The 25,053-nt window shown below is 49.1% G+C and overlaps 1 protein-coding gene across 1 annotated transcript in view; it reads right to left on the bottom strand.

The window, feature by feature from the left end:
- Positions 1-25,053, bottom strand: part of DNAH9 (dynein axonemal heavy chain 9) — a 298,998-nt gene that overhangs the window by 2,660 nt on the left and 271,285 nt on the right. The window contains exons 63-68 of the mRNA XM_059997406.1: positions 22,413-22,640; positions 17,837-18,028; positions 16,273-16,464; positions 14,059-14,229; positions 9,521-9,703; positions 1,966-2,355 (exon numbers count right to left, since the gene is read on the bottom strand). Of these exons, the coding sequence (XP_059853389.1) occupies positions 1,966-2,355; positions 9,521-9,703; positions 14,059-14,229; positions 16,273-16,464; positions 17,837-18,028; positions 22,413-22,640 (1,356 nt within the window). The remainder of the gene's footprint in view (positions 1-1,965; positions 2,356-9,520; positions 9,704-14,058; positions 14,230-16,272; positions 16,465-17,836; positions 18,029-22,412; positions 22,641-25,053) is intronic.

Raw genomic sequence — 25,053 nt, 5'->3', positions numbered from 1 at the left:
AGTGGTATTTTTTTGTTTGTTTTTATTATTTGGAAACAAGGTAATGAACAAATGGGAGGCAGTTGTTTGGAATCAATATCCTTTTGTCCCCCCAGTGCCAGTGCTCCTCCTTCTGAGCTTCCCCCCTACTTATCTTTCCTGCACTTCTCTCATTTTGGCATCTTTAGTATCCTAGCTCCGGCTACCCTACACCTAACACAGTCCACATGTGATCTCCACTGCCAGGCTTGTGCAAATGTTCAGATGGAGAGAGAGAAGTAGGCTTCCTTCTCAACGTTCAGGCTGCTTGAACACTGCCCCACTTTACCGTCCTTTCTGTTGGCCCTTGACTGGTTTCCTAGGGCTGCCGTAACAAAATTATCACAAAGACAGTGGCTCAAAACAACAGAAATGTATTCTTTCACAGTCCTGCAGGCCAGAAGTCTTCAAGTGTAGGTAGGGTTGGTTCCTTCTGGAGGCTCTGAGGCAGAACCTGTCCCATGCCTTTCCCCTAGTGTCTGGTGGTTGCTGCAGCCCTTGGCCTCCCTCGGCCTGTAGATGCACCCCTCCAGTCTCTGCCTCCGTCTTCACAGAACATTCTCCTCTTATAAAGACACCGATCGTTGGGTTCAGTGCCTACTCTATTCTAGTGTGACCTCACCTTCACTAATTACATTTGTAAAGACCCCTTTCCAAATAGGTCACATTTTGAGGTTCTGGGTGGACATGAATTTTGAGGGGACACTCTTCAACTTAGTACAGCTCTCTATGCATATTGATGTGGACTTGTAGGATCTTCTAGACCTTCTAATAGTTTTCCCACGTTCCTTTGTATTGACTGTTAGGAATAGTTTAGTGCAAATATTGCCAAATGGGATATTTGACTAAGTAGTCCTTCCAGATCATGTGTATAACAAATGTAAACTTGTCCTACAGTTATCCATCCTTGTTCATGTCATTTATCCCAGCCACCTGTGCTTGTTTGCTAGTTTCCTATCGGAGACAAAACATCTTTTCTGATCTTATGCTGACTCAAATTTGTACTAGCCTGCAGTGAGGAATCCATTCAAAGTGTCACTTTAAATGATATCACTGGCACCCCTTTGCTAACACGTAGCAGTGTAAAAAGTAGGAGGGATTCCTGCCCTCCAAGAGCTCATGAATGAGGAAAGTGGACCAGGGAGGTGAAATGATACCCCCAGGTCGCACAACAAGTTTTGAGCACTCCCTATGTACCAGGTACTGTTCTAAGTGTCTTGCATATTAATTCGTTTAATCATCACAGCAACTCTATTTTCCCATTTAACAGTTGAGTAGGGACTTCCCTGGTGGTCCAGTGGTTAAGACTCTTCACTCCCAATGCAGGGGGCCTGGGTTCGATCCCTGGTCAGGGAACTAGATCCCACATGCCGAAACTAAGAGCCCGCATGCCGCAACTAAAGATCCTGCGTGCCACAACAAAGATCCCACGTGCCACAACTAAGACCCAGCATAGCCAAATAAATAAATTAAATAAATATTTTTTAAAAAACAGTTGAGTAAACTGAGATTTTTCACAGAATTAGTAAGCGGTAGTGCTGGGATTCAGATCCAGCTAGTCTGTTGCTTTTAACCTCTCTACTCACTCTGCGCTCTTTATGTCATCCTTGGCTACATAGAAATGATTTGACAGCCTCAAGGGATGTTCAAAGGGCATCCCTGGGCTTCCCTGGTGGGCCTGCCGATGCAGGGGACACGGGTTCGTGCCCCGGTCCGGGAAGATCCCACATGCCGCGGAGCGGCTGGGCCCGTAAGCCATGGCCGCTGAGCCTGCGCGTCCGGAGCCTGTGCTCCGCAACGGGAGAGGCCACAATAGTGAGAGGCCCGCGTACCGCAAAAAAAAAAAAAAAAAAAAAGGGCATCCCTTTTAGCAATTGTACTTTACAGGGGGCAATGTGTATGTAATCAGCCCACTGGGGATGCCCTTTGGCTCATCCCAGGATTTACCTGTGCATCCCAGCGAGCGCCTTCCATGAAGAGGCCATGGATGTAGGCCCCTTCCTGAGGGGGGCTCCTGAATTCCTCTCTGTTCTTCTTTGTCACGTCACATTGCAAGGCCATCTGGTCCAGGGGCCACTCATTCTTGCGGGCCGTGGACTGCATGATGGCGGTCAGGAAGGACTGAGGGTTGAAGAAGCCTGTCAACCACACAGTGGGAGGCATCGTAAAGTCACCTGTCCAGGCCTCCAACTCCCTGATTCGGTTGAGCAGGTCCAAAAACCAGGCTGCCAGGCCTGCAGTGGAAGGGTAGGCGCGCCTGGCCCAGGGCTCTGGAACTGTGTCTAGGTACAGAGCGTCCTGTAAGTTCTCCATGTCACTGGTCATGGTCAGCTCCCCCTGAAGACAAAGAATGAGAGGGGAAAGAGTGAGGGGCAGCAAGTCCCTGGAAACAGCTGGCCTCGGGGATCTTTGGGAAGACAGGAGATGACGGCTGGGGTCGGTGACACAATGACAGTCCCTGTCTAGTACTTGATCTGCAAGGTTTGTCTCACAGAGACTGGTCGTCTCCCCACTCCTGTGGTATCAGAGTCTACATGTATCTACTGACAGTAGTTTAGGTCCACTGCAGACCTCAAGCCACCTGTGGGTTCCACGCTGATTCCACCCTACCCTAAAGCTTGGGTTTCTCCGTTCTCCTCCAGCGAAGGAGGAATCCTCTTCCAATTGCTAGATGAAATCTGTAAAGGAAGATGTACATTGAAAACCATCTTTAAATTAAACTTTGTAACCTTAGTTATGCCAAGGATCTGCAATTTCTTGAAGGTGTCGTGTCTACTGCAGCGGCGTCTGCACGGGGTTTAGGGTACCCAGTAAGGCTTGCCATGTCTGATGTGATGACCATCAGTCCTATGAAGCTATTTAAGCACAGGTGAGTTAAAATTATAAGGTTATCAGTCACATTAGCTACATTTCATGTCATCAGCAGGCACCGTGCCCTTGGCACAGATACGGAACATTCTCATCATTACAGAGGGTTCTGTTGGACAGCACTGCTCTAAACAGAAAGGCCTAGTTTTCTGTTTGGTAATTAAACTGTAGTGTATGTGTTTTTGCCAGGGTTGTGTTAAAAATTCTGTATGTTGCAGTTTTAATAAAACATGTTTATGGGCATATAATAGTACACGCTGGCTAAACTGCAGATAAGAAGATATGTAGACAAATCAAGACTCATTCCAAAAAATAAAGTCCAATAGACTTAAAAGGAAAAAGATATAGGCCGTATTTATTTTTCCTTTTAAAATAAAAATTTTAAGTTTTCAATGGCCAATTAACTCACATAATTATAAAGTGCTTTTATAAATAATACACCAAATAAATTCGCTTCCCCACAGAATTGTTTTGGGTTGTTTTGAGTCGGGGTGTGTCTGTGGAAGTTTTTTGCACCTGTGAATGTTGTTGGCCATGTGAGTTGGTGGGGAGGTAAGGTCCCCCGCCCTGGAATCATCCCACAACTGACCTAACAGGACTGGGCCAGCACTACTGGAAAAAGTAGGATGAAAATGTCCCGGTCCTTTGGCACATCTCTGAGGGCCGCAGCAGAGAGACAAATAGAGATGAACTCACATGGAGCCCCGGACTCTGCCAGCCACAGTTGTTTGCTGGTACAGAGAAGTCCTTTGTTGCCTGGTTATCGCCCCCGGCTAATTCAATCACTTACTCGGTGTGACCATGCCTTACACAGAGATGTGCCACTTCTGAAAACGGTGAGGTCCCATAAACCTCTATTTCTCTGACATTCATTGCAAGAAGAAATCATGGGCTTAAATTAAAATATATGCAATATTAGGGCAGTGAAACTCTCCTGTAAGACACTAAAACGGCGGATCCATGTCATTACACATTTGTCCAAATCCGTAGAACGTACACCACCCAGAGTGAACCCTGATGTGAACTACAGGAGACTCTGTGATTGTGAGGGGTCGGGGTAGATTTACCAGCTGTGACAGATGGGCCACTCTGCTGGGGGTGTTGATGATGGGGAGGCTGGGTGTGGTCGGGGGAGGGGGATATGGGAACTCCGCCTTCTGCTCAATTTTGCTGTGAACCTACAACTGCTCTAAAAATAAAATCTGATAATAAAAAAATGTATAGGCAATACTTAACACTCTTCAGAAATCTGAAATCATTTTGACAGCGGGGAAGCATAAAATGTGTAACTTGGCTTTCTTAAAAATTTCTATCTGCTTAGAAGTTATTCTGACAATGATCTTGCATTTACTAATTGAAAGCGTGAGCGATGGAGCCTTAAAGAATGTGCTCTCAGGTTCTGCCCGTTTGAGAGTGAAGCAGGAACGATTTAGGAAAAGAAGAGGTCGTTCACCTTGTGGTTAGGGTGCTGAACTCAGATCTGCCCATGACCTGGAGTGGACATAGAAATGACTCACTTTCAGAGGAGGGGTTGAGAAGAAACCAGAGAGAACCCCACTCCAAATTCACTCAGTGTAATATGGGTCCCTTTCTTAGGAAAAGAGGAATAAACCTACAGACTCTGGGACAGCGTTTCCTAAAAGGTGTTCAGAGAAAATTTGTTTCCTCAGGTGCTGCCAGATTGGTGGAGGTGGGGTGGGCAGACGGGAAGTTTCTGGGCCAAACTGTGGGTAAGCAGGCCTTTTGTAAAGACTCCAGCTCCCCGCGAGAGAAACCTGCTTCCATCTGCTCAAGCCTGACCTCCTCAAACTCCCCCTGCCTGGATCCCGTGGAACACGGATTAATGTCTGCACTTATGTGCTTATAGGTCAAGAGTCGACAAAAAGAAAACTCACAAAGAGAACACTAAATCCTTAAGAAGATGACGTAGTTCAGGATCCTGTGTTACTGGCTTGTTCCATGTCCATATTGCAGGGAAAGCAGGGAGAACTAAAGACTGGGGGGCGCTTTATGGTGGGTATGAGGGCTACCTGGATGTGGCCTTAACCACTTTTTTTGTCCCTATAAACAAATGCTTTCAAAGTCTTTCTTAGGTAGAATACAAGATAAAAACCTGATTTGCCCTCTAGGCCTTCATTGCTTTAAGTCAGTGCGCTTGTTAAAAGCGCGGATTCAAAGACTCCATTCCAAACCTAAGGACTCCAGCCTCTGGATGGCCAGGAATGTCTATCTGTAAAGGGCATCTCTGGAGGGTCAGAAGTGGCTGGTGCTCTGGGCTCGCAGGCACGTGGCCAGCGTCCGTCATGTGGGGTCAGCAACGGCCACATATGACCTTCTCCAGGGGCTGCAGGCTGCACCTTGTTCTGAGGGTCAGCCCCTTTCTGCTTTTCCTTCCCTCTGAAGGTGGTCTTTGCAACCAGCTTTCACATGAATGAAACACCGGGAGGCAAAGAGATGTGGAGGGAAGTGGGAATGATGTGGGTTCCACCCTTCCCAGTCTGGCGTCCAGACTGCGGGTGACCGCAGCTGGTCCATCTGTGCACTCTAGCAGGCATGTGGACCAGGGCAGCTGCCTGTGGGGTGGTGACCGTATGTCACTAAAGGGCCAAAGCAAAACTTGAACTATTAAGTCAACACATGAGAGTCAACGGATGAGAGTAAAGAGCCAGAGCGGTTCCCCAAGTCAGCAAGTTGGGCTTTAAGACTGAACATCTTTCACATGTTTAGAAAAACAGAATTTGTCAATTAGGAGGGGCAATTAGCCACTGAAGCACAGGGGGGAAATGTTTGATGCCATTAAATATCTGAATAATAGAAAATACTTCCCAGCCCCAGATTCTGGGCTGGCCATGACTCCATCTAAGAGAGCACTGCCCAAATGAAATACAATGCAAGTTGTGAATGGGTAATTTTACATTTAAAATTCACAAAATTACATGTGTGTAATTTTACATTTTCTAGTAGCTACATTAAAAAAATAAAAAGAGGGGCTTCCCTGGTGGTGCAGTGGTTGAGAGTCCACCTGCTGATGCAGGGGACACGGGTTCGTGCCCCGGTCCAGGAAGATCCCACATGCCGCGGAGCGGCTGGGGCCGTGAGCCATGGCTGCTGAGCCTGCGCGTCCGGAGCCTGTGCTCCGCAACGGAAGAGGCCACAGCAGTGAGAGGCCTGCATACCGCAAAAAAAAAAAAAAATAAATAAATAAATAAAAAGAAAAAATTAATTTTCATAATATGTTATTTAACTTAATAGATTTAAAATGTCAAATATTTCAATATTTAATCAATATTAACAGTTATTAATAGGATATTTCCCCCTTTTTGTCCTATATCTTTGAAATATGGCGTTTAATTTAAACTTACAACACATTTCAGTTTGGACTAGCCACATTTCAAGTGTTAACCTGTCATTAGTGGCTACCATACTGGACAGTGCATAAGAATCCAGCTTCTCTTGTAGTTTTCCAACACAGGTAGAGAATTTTCTGGGCAGGCTGCCATCAGTCAATGGCGCTTTGAAAGTTATACCTAGTTGTAAAGGATTGTAAAGGAATAAACTGGCATTTGGGAGTTTTGTACATCAGGCTTTTGTGCATTTGGTTAGTGGGAGTCAGTACCTCTGACCAATCAGCTCTGGGATGCTCACAGGACCTGGTTCTTCATTGTGTAAGGCTGAGAGCCAGATGTCTGACTCTCCTGAATTCTTCTCTGTGGGGACACGGTTGTGGCTGGTAGACCTCTCCCAGGTGGCCACTTCTGTGTGCTGTGTGCTGTGGGCTCTCACAGTCCTCAGGGGTTAGAGAGCTGTGCCTTTCAATTCAGCCAGTACTTTTGGGTAGGATTATGGTTTCCCATCCAGCCAACTATGAATAAAAATTTCGTAATAAAAAATGCTGAGGGTATTGACTTAATGACTTAAAAAGTCAGACATTTTCTAATTTGGTGCCCAGTCTGGGCAGGGCATTTGGGTTTGTCTGTTTGATGTGCTGGGTAGTGTGGGTTGCCCCACATCTCCCTGTGCTCCGCCTAAAACAGTCCTAGAACTTCAGAGTGTCTGTTAAAGAGAAAGAAAGGACCGGAAGGAAAACGTCGCTCAGATTTTCCTCTCCTCCCATTATGCTTCCCCTTCCATGTTCCGCTGGGAGCTGGGATGTGAGCTCCTCACCGCTCCATGTACCAGCTGCTGTCCAGTGGGGCCCTCACGTCTCCCGCACATGCCAGGCTGTCCTGTGAACCCCTCCTGTTTCAGTTGCTCCCTTCAGCTGTTTCCTCTCTGACTCCCATTTCTTGCAGCTCAGCTTAACCTCTTCCCCAGACTTGGAAACTTTTCCTTCTCTGAACTCTGCCGCTGTACCCTTGCAACTTCACTGTTCCATGAAGACATCTGTCCATCTTTTCTTCTACCTACTTGCCTTAAGGCTATTCACAAACTTGTCTTGCCACAAGAATTACCCAGCTGCTGGCTAAAAATATAGGTTTCCAGACCCCAGCTCCACAGGTTGGTGGGACTGGAGGGTGGAGATAGGAACACATATTGGGATGATGCCCCCAGGGAGTCTGATGACCAGGCCAGTTTGGGGCCCTGTCCTAATGAGACTGGGTTTTCATGACAGCGTTTTTTAGCGGAGATTGCTCTGTCTGTCCCCCTGCTCACAGGGGACCAGGAGAAAAAGGCAACAGACCGTTGTCCTGACTGCTTCTGGGTCAATGTTGTCACCACCAGTCACCTTTAGGAGTTCACCATATCACTCTTACTCACCTGGGGGACCCTCTGCTCCAGCCAAACTAAGTTAACTGTTAGAACAGGCTTAGGGTTCCTCACCTTGGGACTTCTAGAAGATTCTTCTTATTGCCACATGTCACAATCCTACTCTTCCTCCAAAGCCCCCTGCATGCCACTTCTCCGCTGGGGCCATCCCTGATTCCACATACTTATTTCTTCCTTTCTTCTCGCACCTGTCTCTGTGTGGCACTGAATCAATCCTGCCTGGTACTGTAATCCATTTGTATGCTCGTTTTCCCGCCAGACTGTCCATCTGGAGAGGAAGGCTCCCCTGTCAGTCTCCGCTGTCTCCCCAAGGGCAGAGCACCGAGGCTGGCCATCCACCAGCCCTGCTCGAGCTAGACTGGAAGAAAAGAGTAACTCCCTCCCCACCCCTTCATCCTCACCCAGGCACGCACTGGGATCCACCAAACCGCGGCGAAGGCTCTTGAAAGAAAAATGAGTGAATGAATAGGAGGTCGGATGGGTAGATAGACTGCAGCAAATTGCACACATTCACTAAGCTAAGACTGCAACAAACAAGCTCAAGATAATTATGAATATATACCTGCGTACCTAGGGAACCGAACCACATCAAATGACCGGCAAGGTCCTTATTTACGTTTGAGATTGTTCTATGGAATTCTGTATTTCCTTTGATTACAAGCCGGCGCATAATTTGGTAACATTGTCAAACAGCCTCAGCCTTCGACATCCTTTCCCGTCTCTCCTTTCTCCTTATTTCCTTCTATCCATATTGGGGCCGAATGGGAATTAACAGACTGAAGAAAATTCACCCAGATTTCTCAGTCTACTTCACAGTTTCTATGTGACCACATGTGAAGACGCTCATGGTTGTGTGTCCTCTGCACCCGTGACAGTGGTCCTACGACTCCAAGAGGCAGGCACAAGGGCGGCAGCACATCACAGGCCTGAACATCCAGGGCTGGGCTGAGCTTTCCCTGCTGCCTACAAAACTGGGTTCTCACTTTCCCTCTGTCTGGGGTTACAATTATTTTAATAAATGTGCCAGTGTAAACGGACAACAGTTACTTTCCTCAGCTCCTCAAAGGCAGCAGGACCTCCCACTCACCTATCATGCAGGTGATCTGTTTGGCTTTGTGTTGGGCACTTGATGGAATTATCTTATGGTGAATAAAATAGATCTATTTACATAATTGGTGGTATAAATAATAGATTCTTTCATTGCTCATGAGAAACGTCAGAGCTTGTGCAGCATCTCGGGCCTTTCAGATAACCATGAGGTTGCAAAGATTGAAGTTCTTTCCTTTCCTCTGACGGGGTGGTAATAATGATGCCATCAGCTTACACTTCTGGGTGCTTGCCACGTGCCGGGCATCGCTCTAAGCATTCTATGCAAACCTATTGATTGAATCCTCCCCAAAGCCCTATGAAGTAGGACCACTATCCCTGTTTTACAGGTGAAGAAACTGAGATGCAGTGAGACTTAAGTCCCTCTAAGGCCACACAGCGAGGAGGCAGCAGAGCTGGGATGTGGTGCAGGGCTGTCTAGAACCTGTGCTTTGATGCAGCACACACTTCTACGTCTCATGAAAGCAACACCACCCATGTCAGCAGAAGACACAGGGCATCAAGACTTCTCTTCTCCTCGGCACTCAGAGCATGGGCTCCCGGGCAGCTTGCCAGTCACAGCTCATTCTGCCTTCCCAGCTCCCAGCTTCAGAGCCTGTCTTACCCTCCCTGCAGCCTGGCCAGACTCTGGTTTCTAGGAGTGGCACCTTCTTAGGCAGTGAGGCTGCTGTGACCACTGCTCTCCAGCTCCCCTGGCGCTCCTCCCACAAGGGGTTCCTGCGGGCAATGCCCTCCCTCCCCCGCCCCCAGCCTCGCCCACCTTTAATCCGAGGTCTAGCTCTCGCAGGGAGCGCTGAATCTCTCGGGTGAGGACGTTCATCCGTTTGCACTCCTGGAGTGCCACGACCACGTAGGGGGTGCGCTCCTCTGCTTTGGCCATCAGTTCTGGGATGTTAAACTCATCTGTCACCCGCTCCAATATTTCTTCCAGGGCGGCCTTGACCTGCCCCACAACAGGAAACACAGGGTTAAGACGGGGTTCAACTTCTCCAGAAGGCCTCCATTCCCCCGCCACGTGGCACTAAAGATGCCAGTCATCCGTGCCCTGGGCACACCCTTGCCCGCTTGCTGAGGCCAACTGGGTCAGGGGCTGAGGGCCAGCCGCAGCAAGGCCTCCCGTATAGGCTGGCCAGCTCTCTGTGACTCCTGGGACCAGCTGAAAAGGATGAACACAGAGGCCTTTCTGAGAACTGGGAGTTGAAAAACCCAGAGACTGACCCTGCTAGCTGTGGGAATCGAGCTAGGAGGGCATAGGACAGACTTGGGCCTAGGGCGGTCATTTGGAAGCACGGGAAGCCGCGGCGATGAGCGGCAGTGATGGAGACATGTAAACATTCCATTCGGAGTTTCCACGAGGCTGCACTGCAGTTCCTGTCCTTGGGTCCTGGAAGAAGCATCGCCACAGCTCATATAAACCTCCTCCCACACCCCATGGACCCTTTTGTCACACGGACTGTCAGCTAATCAGACCAGGGCAGCTAGAACAATCAGGGCCTCTCTCCAGGAAAACTGGAATTGAGGCACCGAGACTCTGGGCTGTGTGGGGGGCAAGCACTGGGAGGCTGAGTCCGCCATTTTGAAGCAAATGGGTAAAGCCCAGGAGCTCTGTCAGCAGAGAAGGAAAAACGAGGAAGTGCAGACTTACTAGTGCAGCCACTTACTGTGGCTGGCAGAGGGGCTGGAGGGAGGGAGAGAGGGAGCCAGGGCTCCATTTCCAGCCCTGCCTGGAGTCAGGAGAGCTGGTGGACGTGTGTGGTGGATGCTGTTTTGGTGCGTTCATCTCATCCCTCTTCTTCTAATGACGGGTCCCTGTCTCCTTTTGTGAAATTACCTCTTTCCCACTGTTTTGGGGCACAGTCACCAGGCCCAGCCCTCCACTGACTCAAGTGGGCCAATCAGATGATCTTTCCCAGGAGCATGAAAATTGAATCTCAAGCCCAGGATTTAGGTGCAGAAAGTGGAGGGAAGTGCGATGGTCCACTCTTCTCTCTCCCTGGGACCCCAGAGCCACTGTGGTTTCTATCCTTTCTTCAGTGTATTCCTTTGATACAGTGAGCTATTTCTTGCCTATTTCAGCAAAACTGGCCTCTGTTCATTGCAACCAAAGAACGCTGACTGAGTTAATACGGCGTTGTTATGTATCACCCGTGTGAATTTAAGCAAGTCATTTAGACCTCAATTTTCTCATCTATTAAAAATTTCCAAGAGCAATTTTCTCCACTGCCCCCTCCCCTGCCAACTCCCAGGGCTGGTGAAGAGATCAAACCAAAAGAGGTGATGAATGTGGCAGCATGTGAAAGCTATGAAGGACCCTATACGTGTACAGGATTATTAATATTAATTTTGCCTTGTATTGTTAACAGACAATACATTATCTAGGAAAAGAGCTGATGTTAGAAGAAAAGAAAGTAAAAACTCATAACCGTGTCACAAATGGGTCTCTGGCTCTGTCATAGCAAAAACTGGAACGGAATTTTAACAGTACCTGGAAGCTGCTGCTGAGACAGAAGACAAATGGCTAAAACTACGTCATAGTTCTGTCTCTGGAGCTGAATTTGAAGAAACAGCCCTGTATCAGCAAGCTGTCATTTGGACATTATTCACAAAAAAATGAAAAGATAGTCTGGAGCTATTGTTTCAAAACATATTGAACATGGGGAAACAGAGCTCTCTTCCGTCACTGATCAGGCCTTGGAGGACTTGGAGACCCTGCCTGAGGAGGGAGCAAATCCACAGACATAGAGAGGACACTTCAGATGGGAGCAGTGCATGCCAAGGGATGTGGTCTACGTTACTTCCACGAGCAAACACCTCTGTTTTTTTTTCCTTTTGGAAAAGTAATAAATGCTTATCATAAAAATCTAAATATTACAGATTCATCTGATATTAGAAGCAAAATCCTCCCACAATTTTGCCTCTTCCTTCAAAGGGGGAAAAAAAGCACTGTTAATGATTGGTTTATAATTTCTGCAGGTGTCCTTCAATGCATATGACCCTATCTATCCATCATCCATCCATCATCCACCTATCCATCCACCTATCCCCATATTTATCACGTCTGCCGTATCTTCCTTCCTGCCTTGCTGCTTCTCTTCCCTCCATCGCTCTCCCTTCCCTCCCCACCTCCTTCTCTTTCTATCTATCACAAATGGAATCATAATACACACAGATTTTTCAGTTTGCTTTTTTTGTGTTTTGTTTTTGTTTTCTTTTGGCCACACCATGTGGCCTGCGGGATCTTAGTTCCCCAACCAGGGATAGAATCCATGCCCCCAGCAGTGGAAGCTCAGAGTCTTAACCACTGGACCGCCAGAGAAGTCCCTCAGCTTGCTTTTCTCACCTAATAATATATCTTGAACACATTCCCTTGTTAGTACTTATGGATTTACCTTGTTTTTTTAACAGTATATATTATTTCACTGTTTTGGCATAGCATAAGTTATTGAGTCATCCCCCTATTGATGGTATTTGGTCTGTTTATCATTTCTACTACTATAAACAATCCTGCAATAAAGAAGTATATCATAACATCTGTGCCCTTTTGAGTGTTTCCACTGGTTGAATTCCTAGGAATAGAATTATGAGTAAAATATATGAACATTTTAAACTTTAGGTGCTATTGTCAGATTGCTCTACAATTTAAACCTCTACTAACAGAGATGGGAGTACATCTTTTCTTATGTTCTCACCACTGGATATCCTCACATTAAAAAAATTTTACCATTGTGTGAAAAATAATATTTCACTTAACTCCATTTAGTTATGAGCGATGTTGAGAATATTTTACAATTTTTCTTGGCCATTTGTATTATTACGTGAATTTCTTTTGTGTCCTTTTCCCCTTTCCCCTCTTCTTCTCTCTCCTTCTTTTTCCTCCATGGGTAATATCTGTATATTAGCGCAATCTGCCCACTTCCCGGTATCTGTGCTGCAGTTGGGTTTGGCAAGTGATCGTACTTCATTCATCTCTGACATACACAAACACACACACACCATTTCTTGAAGTGGTCAGAAGAAGGGAAATGACAAGAACTAGAAGCTTCCTTTAATGCTGCCCGAAGAATCCTAAGCCTATTACTCACATAGTCCCAGCCTTTTCATTTTTAAGCTAGGAACATTTTTGATGCTAGGTGGTTTGGATTCTGGGCAACATAAACTTTCTTATCTTCCTTTTGTTCTCAAATTATATCCTATGCATCAAAGAGTAAAAGAGGTTGAGTAGTGGGGTTTAGAGCAGCTTTCTCAGAGTAGGCTCACCTGCATCACAGTCGCTGGGCTGCAAATTCCTGGGCCTAACCCCAGACCCCAGAATCGATGCTCCCTAGCTCATTCCGAGGCATATTAAAATTGAGACTCATTTTAATGACATCACTCCATACCTTTAAACAAACATCCAGCTCCTTTACTATCAGTCAGTTTGTTTTCCTAAAATCAATCCCTGAAGCCTAAAAGTTCGATAACTCTCCAGGTTTTTTAATCCTTAATCTGCCAAGTATGTTTCCTTGTAACAAGGGAACCTCTCACTAAAGGAAGCCGGGTAGTACTCTGGACGGGAGGTGGGGTGAAGCAGACGCATCTGTTGGAAACTGAACTGCCTTAAGCATCACAGAGAAGGTTCACTTTGAGCCCCTCCCTTTTCTGCCCTCTGCTGCGCCCTCACCAGGAACAGAGCTCCCAGGTTGCCTCTGGTCACCCTACACCCACACGGCACCCTCCTCTGGCTTTCCACCCAACAATTCCCCTCCACCTTCCTGAAGTTTCGGGAAGTCCTGTGCTTAGTAGCACTAGCTGTGCGTTAGGAGACTCGGGGACTAACTGTCCTTCCCACAAAGAGACCGCATTTTCGTCTTAAAGAGGAGCGAGTTCGTCCACGCGAGCGTCTAGTTGGCGGAGTGAGGGTGGGTTGTCTAGGGACAGCTCCCCACCCATAATTACTTAGTTTGGGAAAGGAACCATGAGGTCCGTTTCGAGGTTCCCAAACCACGATTGTTCAGCTCTGCCCTTTCTTCACTTTGGCAGACAAACGGAATAAAACCTGCCTTTGGGGGAAGGAGTGAAGCACTGCCACACCCAGCGGCAGGGACGTCCTACCAGGTACCCCGAGGGCCCGCCTGGTCACGTGACTGCGGCGGGTCCCTCGGAGGCGAAGGGTCTGCGCGGCGAGGCTGGACCAGCCATGCGCGGGGAAGACGCACGCCGTGCGGTCTGCGCTGTGGAGCCCAACGCGGCCGGCGGAAGAAAGGGCGACCTCGGCAGTCCTGGGCTCCCCAGAATATCTCGGGCAACCCCTCCATATACCTTTTCTTCTCTTGCGGACCCCGCTCCATCTCCGGCCTGGCCGTCCCGGGGCTGCAGCTCCAGCACCGTGCGAAAGAGCTTCTCCGAAGTCTGGCTCAGGAAGCCGATCTCCGCGTTCGGATGGAGGCCGTAGAGATGCGGCGACTCTGGGGGCAGCTCGGCGTCGATGTACTAAAAAGTCAAGGGCAAGTTCACTTGAAAAGCAACGAGACGTGTCTCCCATCTCCCACCTGACTAGTCCTCTGCAGGGCAGTCAGTGGGCCGGAGCAGGCCTCTGACGCCGGGGCCCCTCTGGCCCTCCAGGTGGACGCCCTCCAGGGGGACGCCACTCACCGATGCTGGCCGACCTCAGCGTGCTGCCCACCTGTTAGGGCACATCCTTACACCGTCCGTTTGTGTATGCCCGGCTGGTTTTCCAGAACCTCCACATTCATGAGCTCATTCTTTTGGGGGAAGCTTAGCTGACTTTATTCATCTCCAATCTCAGCCCCTCCCACGGTGCCCTGACCTACACCTGTCCCCCCCCCACACACAAGGAGGACTTCTCAGAGTCCCTCAGAGATACTTCTCCTGCCTGGGAATTTTACCCAGCCCTCCCTGCTTAACTTCCTTTTCTCTCCCCTCTGTTTATTTAAATCAGGGATGACAAACCTGAATGCAAACATGTGGCCATGTATGCAAAATAAATGTGTGAATCCTGGTGTAGGATGAAGTGAGCTTTGCTTCTGGCAGAAAGCATTCGAATTAAAAACATTTAAAACAACGTGTCTCCAAACACCACATCTCTGTGGTCAGTTGTGGTGGGCCATAGGCTGCCATCCCTAAAAAATCCTCCCCAGCATGTAAAACTGACTTCCTTCTCCAAATGTTTCTGAGCACTCTGTGCCAATTCTCTCCATTACAGCGAAAAAATACCCCTCAAGTTTAGCTTTGATAATTTCTTGGTGTTGGTAACATCTAGTCTAAGTAAAAGATGGCTCATTCCTTAAAGGCAAATTTGCGTGTTTATTTTTGCATTTCTTCCAGCACCCAGCACACTCCTGGACTCCTGGTAAGCCCTATAAGCATCTCCTGACAGATTAAAGAGAGGTATGGAGAAAGGGGAACTCTACCGAAGTCTTCTGGAAATGTGCAAACCATGTTATCATTGCCCATCACCTGCATTTGTTCCACAGACAGTAGGGGACGCTCTTGCACAACTTTCTTGGCTAAGGCCTTCAAAGCATTTATTTTTAAAATTCTTTTATTTACTTTCAAGAGAATTATTGTTTTTAATTTCTTCTCATAAGCCTAATTTTTCTGGGTCAAATAACTTTTATGACGTACCTTCTTAAACTTTAGGAATTAAAAATTTGTTTAAAGATTGTAGTTAATGTTCCTATGACCAGTATTCCCCTTAAGTTTGGTATTCAAGAGTTCTTTTAGGGATGTTCAAAAGTCAAGCAACAAAAAAGGTTTTTTTGTTTGAATTCCTTTTTAATACATTTTCATGGTGGGGTAAATAGGCAAAGATGCACACCTTAAAAATAGCTGAAGTGGGCTTCCCTGGTGGCGCAGTGGTTGGGGGTCTGCCTGCTGATGCAGGGGACACGGGTTCGTGCCCGTGGGCCGTGGCCGCTGCGCCTGCGCGTCCGGAGCCTGTGCTCCGCGGCGGGAGAGGCCACAGCGGTGGGAGGCCCGCGTACCGCAAAAAAAAATAAAAATAAAAAAACAGCTGAAGTAATAGTAAAATGAAAACCCAAAGTGAGAGTATGAAAAAACTCCATGAGAATGTTTTCTTGGTATGTGTACGTGTGTCTGTGTTCACAGCAACCAACAGAGAATAGGAGGGGTGAGTGATCTGCCCACAAGATCATGTCCCTCTGAAGTTATTTAGAACCACTCATATAATCTTTACCAAAAGTTGGCTAAGTTCTTACCTAAATTTTTGCTCCTAATGGTTGTGTCAATATCCTGAATGGAAACAATCAGATAAATGCCCGAGATGTTGTTTGTAGAAAAGAGCACCAAATAGAATGATTGAGCTAAACATCAAGAATAAAAAGATCTCTAAAAGTTCAACTTTATCACTAATTTGAGGCTAGAAATCCTATAGTAGCTCTCAGATTGAACAGGCTGAGAGCCACGCTGGATGTGACCTCGGCTCTTTAAGCTGGGCTTCCCTGGCCCTGCATGTGCATCTCCAGTCCTTTGGGGAGAGACCCAGGTCCCTACCTGGTGGTAAGCATTGTAGTCCATGTTGCCTGGGAGGGGGAAACCTGGGGCCAGGGACAGCTCTCCTTCCAGCATTTCTGGTTTGATGAATTCCTCCAGGTAGGCCCTGCAGAGTCTCCTGTCCCACTCATCAGTGATATGGCCTCCGTACATGATCTCACCAAAGAGGTAGCGCAAGTCATCATAGGGGACCTGAGAGACAGGAAGGAAAGGAAGATCTCCACGCAGGCCTTGGGATGGCCCAATGTGTGGACAGAGCGTGAGCCACAAGATAGGGTGGTTCCTGAGATTAGGAACAATGTCTTATTCATCCAAGCTCCCCTGGTGCCCAGCGGGGTCGGGCACACGTGGGAGCTCATTAAACGCTGGAGGAATTACATCAAAGAGTGAGAAGAGGGCTTCCCTAGTGGCGCAGTGGTTGGGAGTCCGCCTGCCGATGCAGGGGACGTTGGTTCGTGCCCCGGTCCGGGAAGATCCCACGTGCCGCGGAGCGGCTGGGTCCGTGAGCCATGGCCGCTGCGCCTGCGCATCCGGAGCCTGTGCTCCGCAGTGGGAGAGGCCAAAACAGTGAGAGGCCCGTACCGCAAAAAAAAAAAAAAAAAAAAGAGTGAGAAGAGGTAAGACGCCAGCACTCTTGCACACATGCTTTCCCTCTTTCACAGTCATTAACTGTGGCAGTGAAGTCAGTCTCTACCTATGGGTCCTTTAATCATGCCAGTGTCCAGTGTCGAACGGAGGAAAGCGAGGGCATGGGTACTTTTCCCATTTCCTGCCATTAATTAGCATATTAATTAATCGTCTCCTTGGAAAGTTCAAAGTGAATGAAATACAGCACACAAGTTCATGGGTGTTAGAGACAGGGGTGGAAGCCACCTGGAGAAAGCCGCGTGGCCGCGGCAGGTGAAGGGTTGGTGTGCTGTGTGGTGGGCTTCCCAGGACCCTGGAACCGGAGGCAGAGGCACTGCATCTGGGCTGGCTTCATTGTCCCCCAAAGGATGCTGTGTTTGGTCCATGAACCAGAAGAGCCTTATGGCGTACACATGCCCTTAACTGGAAGAGCGTGGATTGTTAGTGTGTTTTGTAGGATGGAGACGTCAGACAGAGGAGAAAGGAGGCGAGGTGTGGCCAGAGTTTAGCTTCTTTAACTTCCGCAAGACCGTGCTCACGCCAGGAGCTGCGCGCACCACGAGAAGGTCTGCCTTGGCGAGTTAAATTGCGAGTTCGTATCAGGTGAGTGTGGGGTCTCTTCCTGCCGATCACTGCCCCCGGCAACGCTGGGAGCGCACAGGGTGGTCTGGGGGGCCCTGAGACTGACACCAGTGGGTGGCTCACACCAGGTGTGAGGCACTAACTGGGCTTCCTGAGCTTTCTTGGCCCCCCCACCACCATGGTACTCACTCCTCAGCCTTGGGGTTGCCCCTGTGGTAAACTTGCACTTGCTCACTCCCCTTGGGGAGGGTGTAGACCTGCCCTGGTGAGGACGCCCCTTTCTGGCTGTGCTGATGCCACATCATCCTTCTCAGAGGTGCCCCCCCGATTCACTCCGCGCTGCCGGAAGCTTTACCTTCACGTTGGCCTCCAGGAAGTTGTAGAGCACGTTCACAGAGATGGTGAGGTCCCCAGTGTTGAAGGGGTAGGAGCGATTCCACCCCTGGGGCCCAAACTTTCTTCTTTCTGCCACCACGGCGTGAAAGTAGCAAAGTGCAAAGAGGATGCTCTTAAACTCTGTCTCCCGGGAACACAACTCCAGCGTGTCCTGAAAGGAAATGTTGCTTGGTGTTAGCACAGAGCTGCCGTGGTGCAGGGCAGGCCTTACACCGTGCCCTAACAGGTGGGCAGCATGGTGTGGGTTAGGATGGCAGGGCTGCTGTGTTCCCGTGAGGGTTTGAGCTCCAGCAGGACCGTGAGTTGCTCTGTGGACAGACATGGAATCGCGTTTGAGGGGACCCTGCAGAGGGGCTGGGTTTTAGTCTAGAATCAGAGCTAAGGTTTAGATTCAGCTTATAACGGGGTTTGGTTTACAGTTCAAGTTCACACACATGGATGTGCTAATGAGGTTCCCAAGCACAGCTAACGGAAAAAGGGGTAGCGGCCAGGGGAGCACCGTGTTTGTCCTGTTAATGGCACTTTGCGCTGGGAGGTGGGAGGGGACTCCCACAGCACCATCTCTGATTTCCCTCCTTCCTGCCATGTTTTTCTTGCCCATCATGGAATCTTAGTAGGTGTAATTACTGCCTGTGTGACTGAAGAATCCACGGCTCATCTGCTGGGGGAGCTGCGGGAAGTGGGGCGGGGGTGGGAGTCGGAGCCACAAGAGGTCGAGGGGTGCCGTGCCCTGCCCTTCCCATCCTAATGCCTCCTCTGAAGCAGAGCAGGGGTGATCGGACATGTGGCTGCAGAAGCAAGACCTCCTAGGGGTCCCGACTGCAAAGCACAAGGCGGGAGAGACGGCGTGGCTCAGGAAGAGAGGATGAAAGACGGGGCAGATGGAAGAAAAGAGGAGCAAGAGAGGGTCCAGAGGGAGTCAGTGGAATTGCGCTTAGATTTTAAGGGGGATGGTGATGATGGTGGGGAGGGGAAAACCTGCATTTTGAAGGGCCGTTAGAACAAGAGCCCTGGATTCTTTGGAATTAAGCATGTCCTCTGAGTGAGCTCCTCTCTGTTCAGGAAGGAGCAAGATGTGGCAGGTAGAGCCCACGAGAGACACTTTGAAAGCTCACACGAACTGGACTGAGTTCAGCCCTGGCATTTCTTCTAAGAAGTGGCCCTTAGACGTCGCTTACGTGGGGAGGAGGAGAGCGGAGGCGGTGGGAGAGGTTAAGCTTCCGGAAGGTCTGATTTTTTCCACGGAGAACCCGTGACACAGTCTCCCTGTCTTTCTGGATATGTGGGGGTCACTCTGGTGCCTTGGTTGGGTACCATACTTGCCTTGAAGGTACGGATGTGAAAGGTCAGAGGTGGGACAGAGGGCAAAGTCGCTGCCTCGTGCAAGCAAGAAGGTAATAGCTGCTTTTTGGGTAGCGCTGCTCTCTGCAGACATGTAGGGTGTTTCCTGTGTTACCTCTGACATGTGGAAAATCGAGTCCTGTTGAAAAGTGCCTTTAGGCAGACAGACAAGAAGCCACACTTGCTGAAGCTGGTTGACAGTGTATACTCACATGAAGGTCAGAGAGAAATTATCACCCCCAAATGGCACAGGGGTCAGGGAAGCAGTGATAAAAAGAGCTCAGTTCTGCAATTTGTCCCATAAATGGTTGAACTAGGGCTGTGAAGGCACAGAGTGAATCATAGGCGTATGAACCAGGCCACTGTTCCAGGGCACTTGTAAATGCAGAAGGAAACCATTAAAACTCTTGTGAACAATGAATCCACTCATAAATCCATCCCTCTTCCTCAGAATGAGTGACTGAAGAGGGCTATAAGTGGCCCAAACACCAACAGTTGTGGAAGGGATGTTCCAGGAAAAGCCAGCCTCTCTTGGGATAGATTTCCCAGTTGTTTGATAACCAAGACTGTCAGACTAGCCTAGGCTTGCAGGGGGTTAAGCCCAAGGACGAGGGCCCATGCGGAGGCAGAGCAGATGAAGCCGGGTATGGCTGTAGATGATGATAACCGCCCCCCCGAGGCAGAGTTTTATAATATTAATTATTAGAAGCTATTCCATGTGAAGCAGCTGCTGCTCCCTTCCCTGGCTCTGTCCAAGACCCTCAAGGCAGGAAAGCTGGGGATTCCCTACCACTGTACCCTTCAACAGAGCAGGCTAACTGCACCCTAATGTCTTCCTCCCTCCCCAACTTTAAAAAAAAATTATGGTAAAATATACATATCATGAAAGTTACCATCTTAACCTTTCTTAAGTCTGCAATTCAGCGGCATTACACGCATTCACGTTGTGAATAGCACGTTGTGCTACTCAATGCCTTTTTTTTTTTTTCCTTTTTTCTGGTGAGTAGCAGTTGAAAAGATTCTTCCACTGAAGTGTACTGAGACATGATTCACATACCACACGTTTCATCTAGTTAAGGTATACACTTCCATGGTTTTAGCATATTCACAGGGCTGTGTGATCGTCACCACAGTCTAGTTTTAGACTATTTAATCACCCTGAAAGGAAACCACATGCACATTCACTGTCACTCTCCACTCCCCACTTTCCCAGCCCCGGGCCATCCCTAGTCTGTTTTCTGTCTCTACAGATCTGCCTATTCTAGACATTCCAGATAAACAGGGTCATACAACATGAGAACTTTTGTGTCCGGCTGCTTTCATTTATTTAGCATAATGTTTTCAAGGTTTACCCATGTTATAGCATGTACCAGTGCTTTGTTTTTATTGCCAGATACCATTCCCGTGTATAGATTCACCATCTTTTGTTTATCCACCCATCAGTTGAGCTATGGTCCCAATGCCTTTTCAGGGCAAAAATGTCTTTGCTTGGAACCAGCTACAACCTCCTGTAAAGAAGTCTGTAGATTTCAAAGTTAAGAATGTCTATTTCCCCTACATGGAATATAAAATCTAGAAAACTGAGCAGTTTTGACCTCTGGTACAGAGTACCTGGAAGTCAAGACCTATTTAGGAAAAAATAAAAAAAGAGAAAAGAAAATGCCCCCGGACAAAAAAGCACCTTGCCTTCTGCACCGTGTTGCAATGGGAAGGTATTCTGTAGGGAAAATGGCAAGCTAAAATACCCGAGGTCTCCTGGTAATGCTCCCCTGCTCTCTACTCCGGATTATGTGGGAGTTTTGGAGCTGGGTTGGAAAGGTGAGTGCAAGAGGAGGGGGCTGGATAAGTTTCGCTTCTCAGATCCCGGGGAAGCTTCCCTGCAAGTTGGCCTTTGGGCTGCTGCTACGAGGGTATCAGACGGTCAGTGCAATCTCGCGAGACTCGGCTGCCACGTGGTCTTCATCTCACGTTAACGTCAATCCCAAAGGGCTGCTGCTCCTGCTGCTTTACGCTGGGCTCGCTAGAATGGCTGTCCTGCTGGACGGCCTGTTTCAGCCGACCGAGCTGACCTATCTGGGGCTTGCAGTGAGCTTGAGCACGGGTTCCGTGAAGCTAGAGACCCGCTGGTGTTACGACAGGATGATGTCGGGGAGGACCCATCCTAGAACCCTGCCCTCGGACTCCACCAAGGCCAGAGTGGGAGATGGACGTTAGGTGGGCCCCGTGGCCCCCATCCTCCTGGTGTTCACACCTTTGCATACTCCCTTTCCCAGAAGGGTGGGACTCCCCAAAGAAGAAGCGACCAGAAAGGATGCCTTCCTGAGAAGATGCCAGGGGCCTGAGCTGCAGACTTGGCAAGCGCTACTTTATACACGGGTACATAAAGCGGTACTTTATATACCCATGGGCCTGGCCTTGGCTTTAAATAAATACTCCACTACATGAGCCTTGGAGTTCCCAGTAACAGAGATTCCAGTCATGTAGTAGCCTGCGTTTGAACCCTATGCCTGGATAGTCCAAGTCTCACTAGCACAGTGTTCTCCAAGTCGACTGTTGGATAGAAGCCCCTGGAGGGCTAGTTAGCGCGCAGAGGCCTGGGCCCCACCCCAGAGTGTGTGATTCACTTGGTCTAGGGTGGAGCCTGAGAATTTGCATTCCTGTCGAGTGCCCAGGTGATGCTGATGCTGCTGGTCTGGAGACCACGCTTTATGAGTCTAACACGCGGTTACATTCCAGTCCAGATCCCCACCATCTGCTGCCTGGGTTATCTGAACCCTTGATACTCAAGATGCAGGCAGACGTCATCTGAACACGAGCGTCAGCCCCCTGCTTGGAGACGGTGTGTTTAGCTAGTAAGTGTGTGACCAGTGCGCCATATCAATTAGATTTACGGCACTCTGTCCTTCTCCATCTTGGAGTATTCAGTTAGCCTGTAGGTGTGCAGAAAGCTCCCCTACACCTCTTGCCAAAGAAACACCCTAAGCTTGGCTCCCCCAGGTGTATCTGGGAATTGAGGACTGCACTCGGCGGGCACTGGCTGGAGGTCACTTGCAGGGGGGACACATTTCGCCCACGCCGGGCACTGCTCCAGTCGGTCCCCCACCCCACCCCAGCTGTGTACTACTCTCCCACTCGGGGAATCTGCTCTTTGTGAGGCGGGGCACTCTTCTCCCCTCCCTCCCAGGGCCCCCTACCTGAGTGAAGTTGTCCAGGGCCTTGTGCAGGTTGGCGTGCATGCCCGTGGGAGGCTCGTTGGTGATCTTAACGGAGCTCTCCAGGATGCCCTGGGGGATGATGTGGCCCTCAGTGGAGGGCGCGGGCTCCGCACTGATGAAGACCCTGAACTCTGGGTGGCTGTTCTCGCTGTGCTCCTCCAGCTTCTTCTCCAGGGTACTAAGCCACTTGGCCACCAGGTGGATGTTCTGGTGGGAAGGAAGGACCCCTTGATTACAGGCATCTGCTTAAACAATTATCAGGAAGGCGGCTTGAGGAGGGACTTGGCCTTACTTTCAAACAAATCACATCCCAGCATGAGTCTCGGGATTCCCAGTAATGGGGACCCCTTGTATCCTGCAATTCAATCCTTTCCCTCGGTGCCCTAAGTCTCTCTAGCACGAGGGTCTCAAACTTGACCAGGCATCGGGGTCCCCTGGAGGGCTTGCTGAAACAAAGGTTCTCGGGCCTCATCCCAGAGTGGCTGATGCAGGTGGTCCGGGGGGGGGGGTCTGAGGGCTCGCATTTCTACCAAGTTCTTGGGTGATGCCGCAGCTGCTGCTGGTCTGGGGGCCACACTTCAAGGGTCTAATGTGTGGTTACATTCCAAATCCGGATCCCCATATCTGACACCTGGATTTTTTTGAGCCTTTGATCAAAAGTGGGGCCCATGGATCAGCAATGTTGGCCTTACCTGGAAGCCAGTTAGAAATGCAGACTCAGACTTACTGAATTAGTGGATTTTAATAAGATCCTCCAGTGATTTGTATGCATGTTAAGACTTGAAAAGCACTGATTTAAACTCCTTCTAGCTAGCTTTCCTTCCTCCCCTGCCCCTCTCGAAACCATTCTGCTAATTGTTGCCAAACTTATCTTCCTAAAACACACTGAGACACTGCTGCTCCCAGACAGGGAAAGCTCCTACTACAAGCCCAAGCTCCTCTGTCTGGTCTTTGAGCCCTTCTCCTCCCCCAACAAAATCCCTTTCTGTCTGTCTGTGTAAAACGACATTTATTTCTTAGCACTACCTTGCAGCATGCACTTTTCACTCTAGCAAGGGTAGTCACTTTGCTTCATTACACTCTGTTTCTTTATGATGGATAGATAAAAACTCCTTGATACATATTTGAGGAAGCCTGCTTGCAGAGCCTTAAATACACAGATCGGCACAGGGCACAGTGCTTGGGCCACAGCAATCTGCTCTCTGAGTGCTACTTTCTCTTCCATGAAAAGAGAAATAACAATAATATTTTCCATACTTATTACCCAGGGTTGCTGGAAATAACCAAAGGTAATGGATTTGAAAGGGCTTTGTATACTGTGAAATGCTATGCAAGAGTTCGTAGCGATTGCTGAAATGAAACTCTGTGAAATGAAAGCATTCAGTTGTCATCACTCTATGGGAGTGGAGAGTCTGCTGGCTGCCTGGAGAGCCAGGGCTCGATGAGCCAGGCAGCACCCCCGGCCCGCAGTGAGAAACTCTGCCACTGCTTCAGGAATCCCCGCGTCTGAGTTTCATCCTGGAGGTCTCTCAGAAACCACATCAGGGCAGCCGGTAGGTACCAGGGGGAGGAAACGTTCTCTGCTCACTGTCTGGGGGGCTGGGTTCCTGAAGGTGCTAGTGCCCAGAAGGGGGTCTCTTTGGCAAATGAGCCTGAGACAGTCGGGGAGGCCACACCCTCCCAGCACCGAGCTGATCCAGTGGGAGGAAGCAGGAACCCCACTGTCATTCTCTTTTCTCCTTAGATTCCCACTGTTTCTGGAAAAGTGTTCCAGGGAATAGCAGATCCCTCTGCTGCTAGGCTCCAAATAAATAATGGGATAATTAAGGATGAAAACCCAACAACAAGAAGTGTACAGTGAGTCATCAGGAGACAGAGGAAGTTCTCGGTAATCAAAGCCAGATGGGAGGGGAGGGACTGGCTTTTCCATGTGTCCTTCCTTCACTGATTTCTTCATTGATTCTTTTACCCCATGGGCTTTGGTTGAGTGTCTACTGTGTTCACGGTAGTGTGCTGGGTGCCAAAGGTAAATAAGGAATGTCTCTTTCCCCAAGAAAATGCAGTGAAGGACACAGCCATAGCGTAACTGGTTTCCACGTAGCCATGGGTGCCCTCGCAGAGGTGGCTGCGGGAGAAGAGAGGAGTCAGCCACTCGCTCTGCGCCCAACAGCCCCAGGATGCATGCAAGCTGCGGAAACGGGAACAAGAGGACAGGCCATGAATCGGGAGGGGGAGCCTTTACTTCTTGTACATGTTTAGTGAAACATGTACAAGAAGTGCTGTAGGTATTCCTACAGCGGTAGGTGTTCCAGATTCCCGACCCCAGCTGAACTCTCAGTGAAGAGGCTCAGTCCTGGTTATATGTGTGACCTTCTAGTCACGCATGTAATGAAGAGCCTGTAACACGTGACACGTGGAAAGGCAGAGCAGAGGAGAGCTCCATGGAAGGCCGGGGAAGAGATCAGCAGCCGCCACTGGATTCAGCCTCGAGCTGAACGCCGGCCTCCTGAGCACGCAGCGCTGTGAGAACAGGCCTCCTTCGGGACGGGGGTGCCATTGAAACCAGAGGGAGTGGGGGGAGAGGGAGGGTATTGAGGGTGGGGTGAGGAGCAGAACACAC

This window comes from Delphinus delphis, chromosome 19, assembly GCF_949987515.2.
Source record: "Delphinus delphis chromosome 19, mDelDel1.2, whole genome shotgun sequence".
In the NCBI taxonomy this organism is placed as follows: Eukaryota; Metazoa; Chordata; class Mammalia; order Artiodactyla; family Delphinidae; genus Delphinus; species Delphinus delphis.
The sequence above is the reverse complement of the archived record's forward strand: the minus strand, read 5'-3'. Positions and strand labels throughout refer to the sequence as shown.